This window comes from Suricata suricatta, chromosome 17 (genome assembly GCF_006229205.1).
Source record: "Suricata suricatta isolate VVHF042 chromosome 17, meerkat_22Aug2017_6uvM2_HiC, whole genome shotgun sequence".
Taxonomy (NCBI): Eukaryota; Metazoa; Chordata; class Mammalia; order Carnivora; family Herpestidae; genus Suricata; species Suricata suricatta.
In genome coordinates, this window is record NC_043716.1 from 13,188,780 (window position 1) to 13,209,977 (window position 21,198).

General features: G+C 41.7%; 1 protein-coding gene across 3 annotated transcripts in view; it reads left to right on the forward strand.

Moving 5' to 3' along the window:
- The first annotated feature begins 10,997 nt into the window (after positions 1-10,997).
- METTL16 (methyltransferase like 16) overlaps positions 10,998-21,198 on the forward strand; it is a 57,597-nt gene continuing 47,396 nt past the window's right edge. For 2 of the 3 annotated variants that reach the window (XM_029928718.1, XM_029928720.1), the window contains exons 1-2: positions 10,998-11,124; positions 16,789-16,916. In XM_029928718.1, coding sequence (XP_029784578.1) covers positions 16,789-16,916 — 128 coding nt within the window. In that variant the 5' untranslated portion in view covers positions 10,998-11,124. Of the gene's footprint in view, positions 11,125-11,534; positions 11,569-16,788; positions 16,917-21,198 lie in introns of those variants that run through there. The other variant, XM_029928719.1, reaches the window with a different exon arrangement.

Genomic DNA, 21,198 nt, shown 5'->3' on the forward strand with positions numbered 1-21,198 from the left:
GGGGCGCACCAGCCGGCTTCGCCCAGCGCAGCGCGACCCGCGGGGCTGCCCAACGCGGACTTCGGGGCGGGCCTGGGGGTCCGGGCGGGGATCCAAGACCAGAGGCCGGAGCGGGGCGCCGGCGGCACGGAGGCCGGAGGAGGCGGGAATCTGGGCCTTCGAGGGCCGTGGGGGCGTGGAGGTCGGAGGGTGCTGAGACATGAGGGTGCAGAGGGCGCTGGGGACCCGGAGGGGCCCGGGATGCTGTAGGTGTCTCAGCAACCGGAGGGGCGTCGGAAAACGCCGCCTGGAAACAACTCCTGACCGCGTCCTGCTGCCTTCGCTTAGAAGGCAACACTCAGGGCTCCGCGGGAACCCATCTGTTCCCGGTGCTTGGTTTACTCACTTGTCTTCTCCACGAGTCTGAAATTGTGTGCGAGGTTACTTTTTCTTCGTTTTAAACAGTGGACAAAGGATCCACACTGTGTCCCTCCCTTTGGTTCCAGTCGATCTCTGGGGTCCTTGAAGGCAGGGCTGCTCTATGGTCACTGTATCCCTACTGCCTGCCACATGATAGGCACTCAGTAGATGGTGGTTGGATAGTACAAAGCGGTTTCTTGAGACACAGATCTCACTCACGGGACTCTAGAAGCAGAAGTGGAGGACGGTGGTAGCATCTCTGGTACTAACAGCTGGTAACCCTCTGTGTGTATATTGGTGAACAATGTGAAAACACACTCATTGCTTTTTTTTCCCCCCGAGCTTCACACTATCCTTGGAAAGCAGAAGTGGCTATTGCTCTTATTCTGGTTTTACAGACAAGGAAACCAAGATTCAGAGGAGTAGCCCAGCTATATGTAATGCAAAATCCAGTCTTGCCTGCTTTCTGGGTCCAGGCTTCCTGGAGTTCCTCCACCAGGCTTGTAGCTATGGATACCCGTAGGGCTGGAATTTCTCCATTTTTCCTTTGCCCATTGAAGCATCCAGGTGGCAGGGTGCAAAGGGAGAGTCCTGGGCTGATGACTATGCCCAATAGGAGGTGGCATAATTGTAAGGATACTAAAATAGGGAAAGCAACATTGCCATTTAATGCCAGTCCAGGTTTGATCGATGTAGGTATACTTACCAAACCTTTAGTGGGCTATGTACCTAGGGAGGCATGTGGTGATAAAGGAGACACAGCCTTTGCACTCAGGGAGCCAAAACTCCGTAGGACAATAGCCACATATACATGACATTCAGGAGTTCATGAAGTTTAGCTAAAAACAGTGGTTCAGAGTTTCAAAGCATACCTGGGGAGAATTTTAAGTACACACATGCAATATATTGATGTCAGAGCCCCACCTCAGGCCTACCAAGTCAGAATTTCCTGAAATGGGATCAAAGCATATAGGTCTTTAATAAAAGCTTTCCCTGGATTCTAATGTGCCCCCTTCACTGAAACCTGGTGCTCTAATGCAAAATTGTTGATTGTGGCCCAATAAGAGAACAACACAAATAACAGAGAGAAAATTAGGCTGGGCACCTTAATGAAGTGGCATACTTTTCTTTATTTTACCCTTATGGAATTTCAAGTCACATCTGGATGAGAGAATCATGAAGTATTAGGGTGATGTGGCAATTTGTGATGGGACATAAAGTCAGTGTGGGATGTGGACCAGCGGCGCCTGGGGGGCTCAGTCAGTTAAGCGTCCGACTTCAGCTCAGGTCATGATCTCACAGTTCGTGAGTTCAAGCCCTGCAATGGGCTTTGTACTGACAGCTCACAGCCTGGAGCCTGCTTCCAGTTCTGTGTTTCCCTTGCTCTCTGCCCCTTCCCCGCTTGCACTATATCTCTGTCAAAAATAAACAATAAAAAAAATTTTTTAAAGGATGTAGCCAGTAGAAATTATGAGGAGGAGAAGAGAAGGACATCTCAGGATGAGACCAGCTTGAGCAGAGAAGGAGAGGCAGAAAAGCACATGAGGTGTGTTTGGAACCTGATCATAGTGACTTTGACTTGAAGGAGACTACACATGGCTGAGAAAGGAAGGATGGGACTCTGCTGCAGACGGTCTGGTGTGCTAGGATGAAGTCTTATTAAATGTAAATGGAAGAGGGGCACCTGAGAGGCTCAGTCAGTTAAGCATGTGACTCTTGATCTCAGCTCAGGTCTTGATCTTAGGGTTGTGAGTTCAAACCTTGCACTGGGCTCTGCGCTGGGCATGAAGTCTACTTAAAACAAAACAAAACAAAACAAAACAAAAAAAACAAATGGAAGAGTCAATATTGTGAAGATGCGGATCTTCTCAAAATAGATCTGTATATTTAATGTAATGGAAAAAAACCCAAAAGGATTTTTGTAGAAAATTTAACAAAATAGTTCTAGAGTTTATTTGGAAGCATAAACATATGAGAAAAGTAAGAAAATAGAAAGCTACAAGGATTAAAACAAATGTGTACATGTATGGAAATAGGCAAACGGATCAAGAAAACAAGTCTAGAAATAAACTGAAGCATATGTGAGAACTACATAAATTACCAAGAGAACAATCCAAATTAATGGGTTAAAAATTATATTCAAATGAGATAAGCTAGTGACAAAAAGTCAAACACTGTATGATTCTACTTATGTAAACTATCTAAAATAGTCAAAGTCGTAGAAACAGAAATTAGAATGGTGGCTACCAAGGTCTGGAGGGAGGAGGAAAAGGGAAGTTGTTGTTTAATGCATGTAGTTTTGCACATTGAAAAAGTTCCAGATCTGTTTCCTAACCATGGTCAAAGTTAATACCACTTTTATTTATTTATTTTTAACATTTTTATTTATTATTGAGAGACAGAGACAGAGCATGAGCACGGGAGGGGCAGAGAGACACAGAAACTGAAGGCGGATCCAGGCTCTGAGTTGTCAGCACGGAGCCAGATGTGGGGCTTGAACTCACAAACTGCAAGATCATGACCTGAGCCCAAGTTGGACGCTTAACCCACTGAGCCACCCAGGTGCCCCAATACTACTTTTATTTTTTTTAAGGAAAATTTGACTTTTTAAAAATGTTTTATTTATTTTTGAGAGAGAGAGAGAGAGAGAGACAGCATGAGCAGGGGAGGGGCAAAGACAGAGGGAGACACAGACTCTGAAGACAGGCTCCAGGCTCTGAGCTAGCTGTCAGCACAGAGCACGACGTGGGGCTTGAACCCATGAACCGTGAGATCATGACCTGAGCCGAAGCCAGACACTCAACCGACTGAGCCACCCAGGTGCCCCAGAAAATTTGACTTTTGGAAAAAAAAAAGTTTATTTATTTTGAGAGAGAGAGAGAGAGAGAGAGAACATGTGCATGGGAGGGAGGGGCAGAGAAAAGGAGAAAGAGAGAATCCCAAGCAGGCTCTGCATTGTCAGCACAGAACCTGACTCGGGGAAAGATATCACAAAGTGTGAGATCATGACCTGAGCCGAAATCAAGAGTCAGATGCTTAACCAACAGAGCTACCCCGGGCACCCCTAGATATGTCTTCTAAATCTCTTTATTTTTTATTTGAGAGAGAAAGAGCAAGATGGAGCACATGCATGCGAGCAGGGGAGAGGGGCAGAGGGATGGAAAGAGAGAGAGAGAGTGAGAGAGAGAAATAGAGTTTGAGAGAATCTTAAGCAGGCTCCACCCTCAGTGTGGAGCCCAACAGGGGGCGGGATCCCAAGACCCTGGCATCATGACTTGAGCCAAAATCAAGAGTCAGATGTTCAATCAACTAGGCCACCCAGGCTCCCCTCTTCTAAATCTCTTTCATCTCAGGAGCGCCTGGCTGTCTCAGTTGGTTGTGTTGGACTTTGGCTCGGGTTATGATTTCCTAGTTCATGGGTTCCAGTCCCACGTTGGGCTCTGTGCTGACAGCTCAGAGCCTGGCGCCTTCTTCGGATCCTGTGTCTCCCTCTCTCTCTCTCTCTCTGCCCCTCTGCCGCTTGCACTCTGTCTGTCTCTCTCTCAAAAATAAATAAACATTAAAAATAAAAAAGTAAATTATTTTTTAAAAAGTAAGTAAATCTCTTTTATCTCATAGTATCCAACATTGCTTCCCCTCCGAGTTGTCTTCGGTGAGTTTCTAGCTGTGGTTTTTCTGATGAACATAAATTTGTCTTCTTCTTTTTATTTTTATTATTTTAGATCAACTTTTTGTTTAGAAGGTATTGATTTATTTTTTTAAGTTTATTTATTTGTTTTGAGAGAGAGAGAGAAAGAGAGTGAAAGAGGTGGAGGGACAGAGAGAGAGGAAGAGAGAGAGAGAATCTCAAGCAGGATCCATACTGTCAGTGCAGAGCGCAATGCAGGGCTCGGATCCACAAACTGAGACCATGAACTGAGCCAAAATCAAAAGTCAGACGCTTAACCAACAGAGCCACCCAGGTGCTCCTAGATCTATTTTTAAATTATACAAATACAGGAGCACCTGGCTGGCTCAGTCAGAAGAACGTGCAACTCTTGATCTTAGGGTCATGAGTTTGAGCCCCACATAGGGTGTGGAGATCACTTACATAAAGAAAACGTTAAAATACTAGGGGTGCCTGGGTGGATCAGTCAGTTAAGCGTCCTACTTTGGCTGAGGTCATGATCTCATGGTTCGTAGGTTCAAGCCCCCCATCAGGCACTGTGCTAACAGCTAGCTCAGAGCCTGGAGCCTGTCTTCCGATTCTATGTCTCCCTCTCTCTCTGACCTTCCCCTGCTCATGCTGTCTCTCTCTCTCTCTAAAAAAATAAATAAAAACATTAAAAAATTTTTAAATTAAGAAAACTATACAAATATATTTTAATTCATTAACATTGTAGAATAGTTAAGTGATGGAGGGAAAAAAATTTTAACTCTTATGTCTCATCTCTAACAGTCCAGTTTAGTTTCTGTGACTCAATCACTACTATAAGTTTAGTTTTTCCTTTCCAATCTTTTTTTTTAAAAATTTTTAACCTTTATTCATTTTTTGAGAGACAGAGAGTGAACAGGGGGAGGTGCAGAGAGAGAGAGTCAGAGACACAGAATCCAAAGCAGGCTCCAGGCTCTGAGCTGTCAGCACAGAGCCTGATGTGGGGCTCAAACCCACAAGCCATGAGATCATGACCTGAGCCAAAGTCGGCCCTTTACCAACTGAGCCACCCAGGCGCCTCTCCTTTCCAATCTTCTACTATGGCTTCCTTTATATGCTTATATCTTCTTTTTTCAAAAAATTTTTTCATGTTATTTATTTTAGAGAGAGAGAAAGAGTAAGCAGGGGAAAGGGACAGAGGAAGAGAGTCTTAAGCAAGTTGCACATTTAGCACGGAGCCCAATGCAGGGCTGGGTCCCATGACCCTGAAATCATGACCTGAGCTGAAATCAAAAGTCAGTCAGGCTGCTTGGTGGCTCAGTTGGTTAAGCTTCTGACTTTGGCTCAGGTCATGATCTCATGGTTTGTGGTTTCGAGCCCCATGTCGGGCTCTGTGTGGACAGCTCAGAGCCTGGAGCCTGCTTCAGATTCTGTACCTCCCTCTCTCTCTCTCTGACCCTCTCTTGCTAGCTCTGTCTCTCAAAAATAAGTATTAAAAAAAATATATAAAAAAAGTCAACCGACTGAGCTATCTATGTGTCCCTATATGTTTATATTTTCATATTGAAATATGTATTTTGTTTTTGCTTTATATAAATAGTATCAAACTAACCCTACTGTTTCACAATTTCCTTTGTCCTTATTTTACATATTGAAGATTTTTCATGTCAGTAGATATAGATTTATTTGTAATAATTACATAGCATTCCATAAACAATGTAACAATGAACATCTTTGTACCTACTTTAACCTCACAGTAAATATGTATTTCTTTGGTACGTATCTTTTAAAAATGGAATTGCTGGTTAGAAGAATATGTACACATGTATTTATTTTTTCAACATACCCTTAGTACAAAATGCAAAAGGTACGAAATCAATCCTATTGAAAAGCAAGTCTCTTTCCTATTCCTGTGTCCTTAGTTCTTTCCTCCAGAAGCAGTCACTGGCACCAGTTTCTTCATTTCACAGATATTCTCAGATTGGACATTACAGATTTTTATATGTATTTTGCCAAATGAGCCTTCAAAAGGCAGTTTAGAGGGGTGCCTAGCTGGTTCAGTCGATAGTGACTCTTGATCTTGGGGTGTAAGTTTGGGTGTAGAGATTACTTAAAAATAAAAAAATCTTAAAAAAGAAAGGCAATTGTGTTAGCGATGATAAATTGCAACTGGCCATAGATTCTTTGCTATTCCTTCTACCCGGAGGCGAAGTCTATTTCCCCACTCCTTGCATTTAGGTTGGCGTAGTCCTTAAGAGCTCTTGTAGCCAACTGTCTCACTGTCTTGGAATGTTGCTGCCCTCTGAATAAACCCAGTCTATGCTACTGGAGGGTGAGAAACAATGTGAAGCAGAGACAAGTACTCCCAGCTTAGGCTTCCTAGACCAGGGGTTGGCAACCTTTTTCTGTATAGGGCCACGTGGTAAATATGTTCAGCTTTGTGGGCTATATGGCCTCTCTTGCAACTACTCAACTCTGCTGTTTCCATAAACCATATGTAGTAAATTGGTGTGGCCAGATTTGGCCCGCTGGCAGCAGTTTCCTGACCCTGACCCTAGACAAACCAGCCTCCCAACTGCCAGGCACGTGAGTAAGGTCATCTCAGATCATCCAAGCCTCAGCTTAACCTCCAGAAAACTGCAGATATCATTGAACCCAAATAACTACTCAGCTGATATAAAGAATTGTGAGTAGTAATTAATGCCTGTTGTTTTAAGCCACTAAGTTTTAGGATGACTTGTTACACAGCAAAAACTAACACATTCACCTTTGCCATAGTTGGAAATTATCAGTATTTTTAATTTTTATTAATCTGATGTGTTAAAAAGTGGTACTTACAGTTATTTAACTATGCCTTTGTATGATTATTTATGCATTTGAAGATTTTTAATATATTTTCATAGGTCAACTATATATGCTCTTTTGTGAATTTCTTTTTCATATCCATTGCTCATTTTAACATTGGATTACTGTTTTGACATTATTTGAGAATGTAGCTTGGATATTAACTTTTTGTTATCCATATTGCAAATATTTTCTCTATGTTTGTTGTCAATTATTTGTAGTATCTTTTATTATATTGAATTTTTAAACTTTTATGTAACCAAAGTTAGCAACCTTTATGGTTTTTGAGCTTTGTGTCTTTAGGAGACCCTCTCTATTCTTTTTATAAAAACATTCTTCTGCCTTCTTCTAACACTTCTATGGTTGATTTTGTTTTTATGATTGTTTTGTTTGTTATCCATATGGGGTTATTTTTATGTGTGGTATAGTTTTCCAAGTGGAAAATACTATTATTAGCTATTGTTGCACATTTTGTTTTCCAGATATATTTCAAAATCATCTGCATTTCCCTATAAAAACCTCTTGGCAGTTTAGTTGTTATTCCTGTCCATGTCCTCGTTTTTCAGAATATCCCCCAATTTTCTGGTCTGTCAATGGCGCTATTTCTGGTTTTCAGTCCTATTTGGAATTTATTGTTTTTAAATTAATATATTCTCTTTTATGGCACTTGGAACAGGAAGTAGTCAGATGTACATCTAGATCCAGTTTTTCTACCAGCGATTAATTTTTGAAATTTACTTTTCAAGTCTTGAAAGAATTAGCATTATTTACAAAAATGAAAAATATGGTGTCCTAAATATAAAGCATCACTTAAGTAGCTCTCTCAGTTATGTAAATGTAGGCTGAAAAACAGTTACTGTTTGGGGATTAGGGCATAGCTTTTGCGACTTAATTAAGGTGGTCATCATCTCTGATATATTAATTTGGACCCTAAGAAGGAGCTGAATACATTGGCAAAAGGAGGGCATGGTCTTCTGGAGTAGAAGGAATTAGTACTCAATCACTACTCCCGAAGACATTAAGTTAGAGAGATGTGTGGATGTTGACTGGCTGCCCCTAGCCAAAGGAGAGTGGCAGGATAGAGTAACAAGTTCTTTGAAATAGTTAAGTTCAGCAAAGTTGGAGTTCAGTATGATGCCCTCAAGGGTTGACTTCAGTCCAGGAGATGACTGATGCTGAGAGCAGATCTAGTACCAAACATGTAACATTTCAGAATTAGCAGTATTACCCACTGAGTGTGCAGACTCAGGTTTCTACTACAAAGAGACAGCAAAAAGCAAAGGATGTAATAGACTAAATTGAACTCTGATACAGGGTTGATGTTGGACAGACTTCTCTTACGAGATTAAGTTCTTGGGAATTTGAGAGTAAGTCAGAAATAAGCCATAGGAGTCTGATGTTGAATCTGTTACTATTTTGTGGAGTCTCTAGACAATTTTCATTTAGTGTAAAAAAATTTTTTTGAAGGAGGTATATTCATCAATGTACCATAAGAGCAGGCTAATCTATGTCTACCTATAGGGAAAATAGTTTAAAAAAACTGAGGCATGTTCATAACGTGGAATCCTATGCAGGCATCACAAAGGATGATATAGAACTATATTAACTGAGATAGTTGAAACTCTGAGATCATACATGAGAAAAAATACATATAATGGTATTTCTATAAAAAATGTTTAGTTATATATCCTTATGAAAACATAGAGGTCTGGAAGCAAGGTTACCAAATTTTGGTAATGGACTCTAGGTGGTGAGATTTTAGATACTTGTCCTGTCCTGCCCCGGCCACTCTGGCCCGCTGGGCGGTGAATCCTTGCAGGTTCTTGATCCTGAGAGAGGGAGAGAAAGGGCAGGAAGGGGGAGCACAGAGAGTAAGGACACAACACAAGGTTTCTGATCAAGCCTCTTCCTTTTTTATTCAGCAAACACCGTATCTTATAAAGCTTTTTAGGCGGGAGAACAAGGCAGCTGACCTAGGTCGGTTGCTAGGAAACAGGGTCAAGGGATTTTGGCTAGGGTAAAGAAGGAAACAAACTAAAGTTTTTAGCACAGCATCGAAGGGCCGATACCACCCTGCCGGTAAGCAATTGATCTTTGTTCTTCTGGCTTCTCCTCTGACAGGGAGTGGCACTCCCCTGCCTATTTTTGCAACTCCCCTCAGGGAGTGACATATCTGGCTAGCAAATGGCCAAGCAGCTGAATCTTTGCAGCTCCCAACAGATACTTCTTGCTTTCTTTCTCATACTTTCCTGTATTATTTAAAATTTTTACAAATTTTCTAAAATGAACATGTTTTATCATTATGAAATAATTAAAAAAAAATGGAAACCGACCAAAGAAGTTATAAGGAATAATACTAGTAATAATGATAGCTTACTATGTGCCTGAAACTATGCTGCTTTATATGCATTATCTGATTTAATTCTCACTACAACCATATGAGATTATTATCCTGTTTTGCAATATTGAGCACACCCAGGATTGGATATCGTAAGTAAACTGTCCATCATCATGGGGTTAGTATGTGGTTGGGGCATGATTTAAACCTGATAGAGCTAGGATCTCTCTGGTTTGACCCACAGGGGAGTTGGATCTCTGTTTGGAGCCAATAGAGAAATTCACCAGCATCTTAGATATAATCCACTTACAGCCCTACCAGTCATACATCCCAAACCATTTTCTCTTTTACCTTTCCAGAAGCAAGCACTAAATATTCTAAAAATAACCAGTACCAAAGTCAACACCAACTAAAGTGAAAACTTTCTGTGGTATTCTGTTCATTGGTAGATTCAGCAAACCGCGGCTCCCAATATTGGAATTTATCCTGGAACTCCAGAATACCCTCCTCTTGACTCTGCCTGGCCATTTGACCTGCTTTACCAAATAGAATTTAGTGAATAATGAACGTACCAGTAAGTACCAGTTCTGGGCCTAAGCCTTAAGAAGGCCCAGAAGCTTACAGTTTTGCCCTTATGGGATCCCTGAGCTAACATGTAAGAAGTTTGGCTACTCTGCTGGAGAAATTATATGGAAAGGTCACATGCAGAGGGAGAGAATTTGAGACTACAGGGAGAGAGGGGCCCAGTCACTCCTGCTGAACCAACCACCAGCTGATGCTACCATCAACAGCAAGAACGGAACAAGAATAGCTGGACTAATTCCAGCCTATACTGAAGAACAGTGAGCAAGTAAAACTGTTGTTTTAAGCTATATATTTTAGGGTGACATGTGTTACACAATATACACAATAGATAACGAGAGCACCTCCTCACCTTTCCTTGGGTGCTGGTACACTTTGTTCTGCATAAAGCTGAAGTCTCCATTCCTTACCCTCTATCTCTCAATTTTGCAGCAGTACTTCACCAAAATCTTTCATATTAATTATTAGAACCCAGGCAAGCTTTAATGGAGAAAGTTACTAGCTGAAGGCCCAGACCATGACTTTAGCTCTAGCTTTAGTTGTGTACCTTTTGAAAGTGATTTACCTTTTCGTTTCCATTATGAAATGAGACTAATGCCCACTCTATTTACCAGAGGGTAAAAATTACTATAACCAAGTTGAAAAGAAAAATGAAAAGCATTTAATAGAGCTTCCAGCTCAAGTGGCAGGTGAGGAAACAAAGAACGTGGACTTGATGTCATCCAGGTGTGAGATGTTGAACAAACGACTTAATATTTCTGATCCCCAGTTTTGAAGCTGTAAATGAGATTACTCCTTCTCATACCACTGGTTTATCTGTGGTGATTAAATGAAGCAGCATATGAAGAGAGACCTACTGCACAATAAACGTTAACGGCTCGCCATCAAATCCTAAAGTCCACTCCACCCGCCGTTTTCATATTCCTACCCAACCTCAAAGAGTGATTTAGTAATCTGAAGTGGTACCCAGAAAGATACATTTTAAAGTATATACATTTAACAAACAAACAAAAAACAAGTTCTCTAGCAAATTCTAAAGCAGGTGCCCTTACGCAAAACACTCCGCTTGCTACCACGCCCCTTCCTTGTGTCAGGAGCTGCAAACTCCAGGTCTCGCGGCAGTTCTCTCTTTTTCTTCAGACTCTGCTACAGGTCGCGCGAGAGTACTTCGTCCAATCACGAGGCTGAGTGGCTGCCCAACATGGCGGCGCGCTTGGAGCGTAACATCTGCGTTTCTAGGAGCTTCGCTCTGCGGGTGGTTTTAAGATTCTAGGGTTTTAGAGGCCTATTTCAGCCCGGTCTTTTTGAAGAAACGTTGACTTCAGAGGTGAGTCATTTAATATCTCTTGGGCGACTGCCGAGGTCATTTAACCTCTGTACGGCCCGAGTTCCTTATTCCCGGGTTCTGGGCTGGTGAGTTTCTGACTTCGGGCCTGGGGAGACAGACCCGCTGGGTGGGTGGTTTTGTGTGTGGGGGGGGTGGTGTGTGTGTGTGTGTGTGTGTGTGTGTGTGTGTGTGTGTGTGTGCGCGCGCGCGCGCGCCCGGGCTCTGCACCTGTGAGGTACTGACTTTTGGTTTAGGGACACAGACCCACATGAGTGAGTGGCTTGGGTGGGTGGATGCGCGCGCGCGCACGTGCAGCGGGGTAATGGTGGTGGGGTGGATGGGAGGAGTTGACGTATAGAATGGAGGCTAGGATTGAAGTAAGAGAGATCCCAGGGGCTGTGAAGGTTTAGAGAGATCCGAAACTGAGGCGGGAAGACTGAGTGGGTAAGTTGAAAGTGTGGGAGGAGTGAAGGAGATGGAGAACCGGCAATGGCGGAACTAGAGAAAAAAGTCGAATTTATGAAGGAAGGCGAAGAGAGAAAACGGAGGTTGGGTTTGAACTGGGAGAGATTTATGCAGAAGAAATTTCGAAGTTCGAAGCGGAAATTAGAATTCGACGCGGAATTTAGACTCTTTTTTGTTAAGATAAATGGCAGTTTAAGAGTGTTATTATTAAGAAGGTCAGGAGAAACCAAGGAAACAGCATGGAGTTGGCAAAGATCAAAGAAAAGCGAAGCCTCAGTTTCAAGGGTGTACTACTTTGGCTTTCTGTAACCCACAAGAGAAAGCTCCAGGCCTAAGCAGGGCTGATCCTTTTTGAGTGTCCAATTGAGGACTGTTTACAAAGATTGAGAGTGCTGTGTTTCAGTGTTCTGGGACAGTGGAGAGTTTCACCGTGTATTCAGTCAACAGGTACTTAAGAGTAGTGCCTCTTCTCCCAGGCCCTAATTTAGGGGCAGGGATATCACAGTGAACAAGATAGACAAAATATTTTTCCTCATGAAGCTTGCTGGTAGGGCAGATTTTAACAAATAAGTAAATGCTGTATATGGAATATCAGATGGGTAAGTTCTGTGTAAGTCTGCAGTACTGTGTAGAGTACTGAGACTATTAAGGGAGTTAACTCACTGCACTAAGGAAAGGCATCAGCTCAGTCAATAGGGCGTTACTTTTGATCTTGGGGTGGTTCATTCAGGCCCCATGTTGGGTATGGCACTTACTTTAAAAAACAATTTTTTAAAAAAATGGGAAAGGCGTCAGTGAGAAGGCGAGGTTTTATCAAAGCCCTGAGCAAGGTGAGGTACCTTGTTTGTACGTATTTCTCGGGAAAGAACAGTCCATACAGACCAAGTACAAAAGCCCTGAGGCAGGAGTGTGCCAGATTTGATTAAAAAACAAGGAGGCCAGTGACTAGATAAGAATGAGCCAGGAAGAGAAAGATAAAGTTAGAGAGAAGCAGGAAATGACCCTGTTTATTCCAGGTAAGTGTTGATACTCAAGATAGGATAGATTTTTCTTTTTTTAATGTTTTATTTATTTTTGAGACAGAGAGAGACAGAGCATGAGCGGGGAGGGGCAGAGAGAGAGGGAGACACAGAATGTAAAGCAGGCTCCAGGCGCTGAGCTGTCAGCACAGAGCTGGATGTGGAGCTTGAACCCACGAACGTGAGATCATGACCTGAGCCGAAGTCAGAGGCTTAACCGACTGAGCCACCCAGGTGCCCCAGAATAGGATAGATTTAGCTAAGACCCCATCGCCTACATTAGGAGGTTGGTTAGCAAAAAGGTGACTTTATTGATTCTTTCTGTATGTATCCTAATTAAACAGGTTGATTAATGTAGGATATAAATTGTATCTGCCATATGTGTACCTTAATTTGCTCCATATATGTTCAGAGTATGTCATGTATGTAGTCTTTAGGATCTTAATGTGTTGCAGAGCCTTACATACCAGTGTCCCTCGAAATTACTGTTAGAGTACTTTTCTTTTGTTGCTTGCCAGAATCACAAGAATGGAAAACATTTTCCTTTTTTTAAAATTTTTATTTTTAAGTAATCTTTACACTCAACATAGGGCTTGAATTTACCACCCCAAGATTAAGAGTCACATGTTGTACTGACTGAGCCAGTGCTGGCTCAGTCAGCTGAAGTCAGCTTCTTAATGGGGACTGGTTCTTGTCCTGGATTTATGCTCCCCTCTTTTTTGATAGTCTGTAAGGGTATATTAATGTTAGGAAATTAAAACTTGTATATAGTGAGTTTCTATGATAATGTTAGAGGCAAAAGATAGTAGCTTAGTGTGCTGAAAAACTTTCAGGTGACTATTAATTCCCCTAAATTCTGAGTTATTCATTCACTCAACAAATATTTATTGTATGCCAGTTGCTGGGGGATAGAGTAAAAGATAAGATGGACATAGTTGCAGCCTGGGAGGTGAGGTGGGGGATAGGACAGACAAATGTAAATTAAAGAACTTTGAGGGAAAAGCCTAGAATGGTTTGAAAGTTGGGGCGCCTGGCTCAGTTGGTTAAATGTCTGGCTTCGGCTCAGGTCATGATCTTGTGGTTCATGGGTTTGAGCCCCTCTGTTGGGCCCTGTGCTGACAGCCTGGATCCTGCTTCGGATTCTGTGTCTCCCTCTTTCTCTGCTTCTCCCCTGGCTTGCACATGTTTTTCTCAAAAATAAACAAACACTAAAAAATTTTTAAATGTATATATTTTTGTTTTTATTTGTTTATTTATCACATTTATTATTGAGAAACAGAGAGAGAGCGAGCATGAGGAGGGGAGGAGCAGAGAGAAGGGGAGACATAGAATCTGAAACAGGCTCCAGATCTGAGCTGTCAGCACAGAGCCCAATGCCGGGCTTGAACTCAACAAACTTTGAGATCATGACCTGAGTTGAAGTCGGACGCTTAACCGACTAAGCCACCCAGGCGCCCCCAAAAAGTATATATATTTTAAAGGGTGTATATATACATGATGGAATATTACTCATCCATTAAAAATAATGAAATCTTGGGGTGCCTGGGTAGCTTAGTTAAGCGTCCTACTTGGGCTCAGGTCATGGTCTCATCGTGGTTCACAAGTTCCAGCCTTGCATCAGGCTCTGTGCGAACAGCCTCAGAGCCTGGAGCCTGCTTAAGAGTCTATGTTTCTCTCCCTCCCTCTCTCTCTCTCTCTCTCAAAAATAAATAAAAACATTAAAAAAAAAAGAATGCAGTCTTGCCATTTGCAACAATATGGATGGACCTAGATGACATAATGCTAAGTGAAATAAGTCAAAGAAAGACAAGTACTGTATGGTTTTGTTCATGTCGAATTTAAAGAAACAGAAAAAAAGGGAGATGAACAAAAAACAGACTCTATTTTTGAGGGAGAGAGCATGCACATCTGCAGGGGAGGGTCAGAGAGAATCCCAAGCAGGCTCCACATTCAGCTCAGTGCAGAGCCTGACTTGTGGCTCTGTCCCCACGACCCCATGAGATGATGACCTGAGTTGAAATCAAGAGTTGGACTCTTGGGGCGCCGGGGTGGCTCAGTGGGTTAAGCAACAGATACCAGCTCAGGTCATGATCTCGCAGTTTGTGGGTTCAAGCCTCACATTGGGCTCTGTGCTGACAGCTCAGAGCCTGGAGCCTGCTTCGGATTCTGTATCTCCCTGTCTCTCTGTTCTCACCCTCCACTCCTGCTCTGTCTGTCTGTCTCTCCCTCTCAAAATAAATAAACATTTAAAAAAATATTTGGATGCTTAACAGACTGAGCCACCCAGGTGCCTCCCTAAAATCAGACTCTTAAATGCAAACCACAAACTGGCGGTTGCCAGAGGGGGAGGTGTGTGTGTGTGTGTGTGTGTGTGTGTGTGTGTGTAATAAAGGGGATTAAGAGTACACTTACTTTGATGAGCACTAAGGAATATATAGAATTGTTGAATCAATATATCATACAGCTGAAACTAATATAACACTGTATGCAAATTATACTTGAAGTAAAAAATTAAAAAAAATTTTTTTTCAGTGTAGAAAGCTGTCAAAAACTTGAAATAGAGTGTTCGATCCATTGCTATATAAAGTTACTTCTCTAATAAGCCTACAAAGGAAAGGTGGTTGTTGCCAGGAGACTTTATAATAGGGGATATGGTTTAACTAGGGAGATTAGGGAAGAAAAAACTTTCCTGAAGAAGAGATGTTTGAACTGTGAGGGTAAGAATGAATAGGAGGGGCGCCTGGGTGGCTCAGTCTATTTAAGTGTCTGACTCTTGATTTCCGCTCAGGTCATGATCTCATGGTTGGGTTAGAGAATTGCAGCCTCACATCAGGCTCTGCGCTGACAGTGTGGAAACTGCTTAGGATTCTCACGCTCTCCGCCCCACTCCGATGCTGGCTGCACACTGGCTGTGCTCGCTCTCTCAGAAAGAAATAAAAAGTTAAAAAAAAAAGGATAAGTAGGAATTCACTAGGTGAAGAGGAGGAGGAAAGAACATTACAAAGGGAATAGACTGTGTAAAGACCAGAGTGGAGGGACAGAAAGAAGAGCAAGGTGTGACATGAACTGATGGTGAAAAACTAGGTAAGGCCCTCGAGTACGGGCTCGTACACCATACGTTGCAGTCTTGTCACTCCTAGGTAGCTAGAACCAAATGAAAACAAACAATTTTGTCTTCTTCCAGATTATAAAAAGGAAAAAAAAGTTGATGGTTTTGGCTACCTAGGAATGACAAGACAAATTTGTAAAATAGAAAGTGTATTTTGGAACGTTAGTGACTTTATGGTGTACTACCAAATATTCAGTCCATACAAGAATATTGTAAAAACTAACCTCTATTACTTCGTGGCTGTAGCTTATACTGCCTTCTATTCCTTTGATGCTTTCAGAAGAATAGTTTCTTCCCATGGTTCGAAAAAAAATCCTATGTCGTGTACATTTTTCAAACTGTGATAAAATATACAATTTTAACCATTTTTATTTTTATTTTTTTTATTTTTTTACTGTTTTTATTTATTTTATAGAAAGAGAGAGATACAGCATGAGCAGGGGAGGGTCAGAGAGAGAGGGAGACACAGAATCTGAACCAGTCTCCAGGCACTGACCTACCTGTCGGCACAGAGCCCAACGCGGGGCTCCAACCCATGAACCTTGAGATTGTGATCTGAGCCAAAGCCAGACGCTTAACCGACTGAGCCACCCAGGCGCCCCCATTTTCTTTTTTTTGTAATTAAAAAAAAAATTTTTTTTTAAGAGAGTGTGTGTGAGCAGAGGAGGGTCAGAGAGAGAGGGAGACACAGAATCTGAAGCTGGCTTCAGGCTCCAAGCTGTCAGCAGAGACCCCTCACGGGGGTGCAGGGGGCACAGCAGGGTGGTGGCTTGAACTCACAAACTGAGCCACCCAGATGCCCCTTTTTTTTCTTTTTTAATAGTCATTCTAATGGGTATGAGATGGTATTGTGGTTTTGATTTGTATTTCCTAATGATTCATGGTGATGTTAAGCATCTTTTCATGTGTTTATTTGTTGTGTACATTAAAAAAATATAACTTCTACTTTCTCAGTTGATTAGCAAAAATATGTTGGCTATAACTGTTGACTTGGCGACCACAGCTTTTTCCTATTAGTGGTTTTTTTAAATTAAATATACTGACTTTTTTCCTTTTTTTTTCTTTTTAAAGATGGCTCTGAGTAAATCAATGCATGCAAGGAATAGATACAAGGACAAACCTCCTGACTTTGCGTATTTGGCATCCAAATATCCAGATTTTAAGCAGCATGTTCAGATAAATCTGAATGGAAGAGTGAGGTAGGTAACAGGTGAAGAATTTTTGATACCGTGTTATTCTAGTGCAGTCTGAATGGACATAAGTATAGTGGAACACATACTGCACCGATAGTATACATGAATGCTAATCCTAGACTTTTTCTTAAATTTCCTATCTGCTGTTGGACAAATCACTTAATGTGTCTAGGTTTTATTTTTTTTATAGGATTGAACCAAATACTTTTTTTTTTTAATGTTTTATTCTTTTTTTTTTTTTTTTTTAGAAACAGACTTTTTTTTTTTTTAATGTTTTTTATTTATTTTTGATACAGAGAGAGACAGAACATGAGAGGGGGAGGGTCAGAGAGAGGAGGAGACACAGAACCAGAAGCAGGCTCCAGGCTCTGAGCTAGCTGTAAGCACAGAGCCCGACGTGGGGCTCGAACCCACGAACGTGAGATCTGACCTGAGCCGAAGTCGGAGGCTTAACCGACTGAGCCACCCAGGCGCCCCTGTTTTATTCATTTTTGATACAGAGAGAGACAGAACATGAGAAGGGGAGGGGCAGAGAGAGAAGGAGACACAGAACTGGAAGCAGGCTCCAGGCTCTGAGCTAGCTGTCAGTCAGCACAGAGCCTGATGTGGGGCCCGAACCCATGAACATGAGATCTGACCTGAGCTGAAGTCAGAGGTCCAACTGACTGAGCCTCCCAGGCACCTCAGAACCAAATATTTTTAAGTTTCTTTCTGGCTTTAAGAAAACTTGAAGTCCAAATTATTGCTTAGGCTACAGAGATTTCAGAGTAAGTGCAGAAACCTTGGGATTGTGCACTTGGTATTGATGAGGGTCTAGAGTCCTTATTTTAAGTGTATGTGTATTTTGATGTACGTAGGAAAATAGACATTAAAACTTAGGTTGTCATTAAATTTAAAGTTAAATTTGTTTAAAATTTTATTTTTAAAAATTAAGAAAATAATAATATGAATGCTTTGGGAAATAGCAAAATTACGATGATGGTTTGGGAATAACTAATGTGTATGTTATACCTTTAAGAAGGGAATATTTCACTGCATTCTTAAACTCTCTAGGAGTTATAGGCTAGAAGTTCCAAGCCTTCTTGGGAAGAGGTTGGTGATTCAACTGTGGGGAGGATGAGGAGCAGGATTGTGGAGAAAAGAGAAAGTAAGGAATAATAGGATCAAAGAGCCCCCGGACATTTTAATGACATCTTTCTACTAGAAGTCTCCTTGTGGCTTTAAAAATGGAAGCCCTAGGGGCAGGACTTAACCTGAGGGCCAAGATACTCTAGAAATCCTATACAAGTTTAAAAATATGTACATTCATGCTCATTTTTCTGGGAGGTAATTCTTAGTTTCCATCAGATTCTGAAAGCAACCTGGGCCCCCTTCCACAATTCACAAAGGTAAAGATCAAATACCCTAGAACTATGGTTTCTAAGGTGTTTTTGTCTACTCAGTTAAAAGTTGAGGACCACCCCATATATGAATGCTTGTACAACCCATTGTGTTACTGTATTAAGCACATTAGACAACATAATGCAAATAGAAATTAAAAATATATTTAAGAGTTCTAGTATTTTCTTTGCATGCTCTAAACAATTATTTTTGGCATCTTACTCCGGAGATGGCCTAGAGGGATTGAGTTAGTATTTCTCTTTGTTTAGATCCTCTCTACCATTGTGCTTAAATCTTTATTTCGTGGTTATATATGTCCATATATATGTCCATGTTTTAATTGTCCCTGTAGCTTTAGGATAGATACAGTTTTTTTATTCTTGATTTCCTCTGTATTCCTATCACTGAACTTAATTACTTAACAAATGTCTGTTGATTAACCATTTTGTGCTAAATTCTTGGAAAGCCATAATAAACAAGAAAAACTGTGACTTCGCATTTGGAGTTCACACTAGTAGAGAAAGTGGACAAATAAATAGTCAAGCTTTTGGGGTGGCAGAATCTGTGGGATGTATGGTGGAATCACATAGAAGGGAGACCCAACTGTGACTTTGGGATTTAGAGAATGATTTGAAACAGAAGTGGTGTCATGGCTGTGCTGAAGAATGACTAGGAGTTAGCCAGAAAGAAGAGTGTTACAGGCAGAGGGAAAGGTATGTGCAGAGCACTGCGCATAGGAGAACTGGGAAAGTGGAGTGTGCCTACGATGTAGTGGACAGATGAGTCTGGAGAGGATTGTGCTTGTAGTACTTTATAAGACCCACTTAGGAGTTTGGAATTTATTTTAAGGACATGCGTAGAGGGTTCTTATATCTTCAGAGTTACCCCCCCCCCCATCCTTATCCACTAGAGTTTAAAAGTAGAGGAATACCATGGTCATTAAAAAAATTTTTTTTTTAACTTTTATTTATTTTTGAGAGACAGAGACAGATCATGAGCAGGGGAGGGCAGAGAGAGAGGGACACACAGAATTAGAAGCAGGCTGCAGGCTCTAAGCTGTCAGCACAGAGCCCGACGCGGAGCTCTAACCCATGAACTGTGAGATCATGACCTGAGCCGAAGTGAGACGCTCAACCTCAACTGACTGAGCCACCCAGGTGCCCCGAGGAATAACATGTTCAGAATTGTATTTAGACAGAATGCTAGGAGCCTTGCGGAGGATGGGTTGCAGGGGAAATTAAGATCGGAGGTATAGGGAAGTAGGAAATGGTTTCAGTAATCCAGTTTAGACATTGGTGGCCTAACTTAGGTAGAGGCAGGAGGGATAGAAATCACTGATGAATTTGAGAGAAATTCATGGATAGAATTAGCAGAACATGGTATAAATTAAGGAGTGTGAGCCTGGTATGGTGCTTGGGATTCTAATTTAGCAAGAGGCTAGGTAGTAGTACCTGGTTTATTGAGTTAAGGATCAAGGGGGAATGAGCTCATTTTGGGGGAGAGGAGATTTTCAGTTTGGGTTATATGCAATCTGAGAAGACTGTGGGATATTCAAATAGGGTTATTTAGTAGGCAGTTGAAAATGGAAGTCAGAAGAGCAGGACAAAGTGGTATTATGGGATGGTGGTAGTGCAGGCCCTGGGTCTTTGAACTGAGTCCTGAAGATTCAATTGAAAGGGGAGAGAGGGGTGCTTTGGTGACTCAGTTGGTTAAGTGTCCCAACTTCAGCTCAGGTCATGATCTCATGAGTTCATGAGTTTGAGCCCCACTTCGGGCTCTGTGCTGATAGCTCAGAGCCTAAAGCCTGCTTTGGATTCTGTATCTCCCTCTCTCTGTCCCTCCCCTATTTGTGCTGTCTCTAAAAGAAATAAACATTAAAAAGAAGAAGGGGGAAAGAATTCCAAGTACAGAGAACCAAATTTTGTGAAAGGTGTGGAAAGTTTGGAGAATTGCATGTAGGTGGGACTGAAGTGGACATAGGATGGCAGGCTGGGGAGTAGGAAGATGAGAGGAAAAAGAACTGGTCACAAAGAGCCTTTCATCGCATGCAAAATAAGTTGATTGCTTAGACACAGAGGAACCAGAGGAGGATTTTAAGATGCCTTAAGATTTATATTTTTAGGAGCGCCTGGGTGGCTCAGTCGATTAAGCCTCTGACTTTGGCTCAGGTCATGATCTCATATTCGTGGGTTCAAGCCCTGCGTCGGGCTCTGTGCTGACAACTCAGAGCCTAGAGCCTGCTTCCCAGTCTGTGTCTCCCTCTCTCTCTACCCCTCCCCCCTCCTGTGCTCTGTCTCTCTCTGTATCAAAAATAAATAAAACATTTTTAAAAATTTAAAAAAAGGATTTGTATTTTTAAAAATACAGCTCAAAGCAAACCAAACAGATCTGTTATTACAGCATATCTGAATGGATTAAAGGTGTCTGGCAAGTAATAGACATTCAAAAATATTTATTGAACACACAAGAGTAATTCCTCTGTGACATCTCACTCTGTGCCATTTACAAGTACCATACTTATTTTTTCTCTGAGTTTATATTTAAATTCCAGCTGGTTAACATACAGTGCAATATTAGTTTCAGGTGTAGAATTTAGTGATTTATCATTTACATACACATACCTGGTCCTTATCACAAGTGCCTTCCTTAATACCCATTACCTGTTTTTTGTTTTTGTTTTTTGGTGCAAGTAGGTAATTTTATTAAAGCAAAGGGACAGACCCATGGGCAGAAAAGCTACCTATGCATCACCTGTTTAACCCATTGCCCACCCCCACTCCACCCTCCTCCTTTGCCTTCCCCCACCCACCTCACAAATGACCTGCTTGAATTATGGATTAATGAAAAAAAAGGGCTGAGCAAAAATTTGCTAGGCAAATGAGAGTTCCCCCAAATTAGAAAAAGTAAA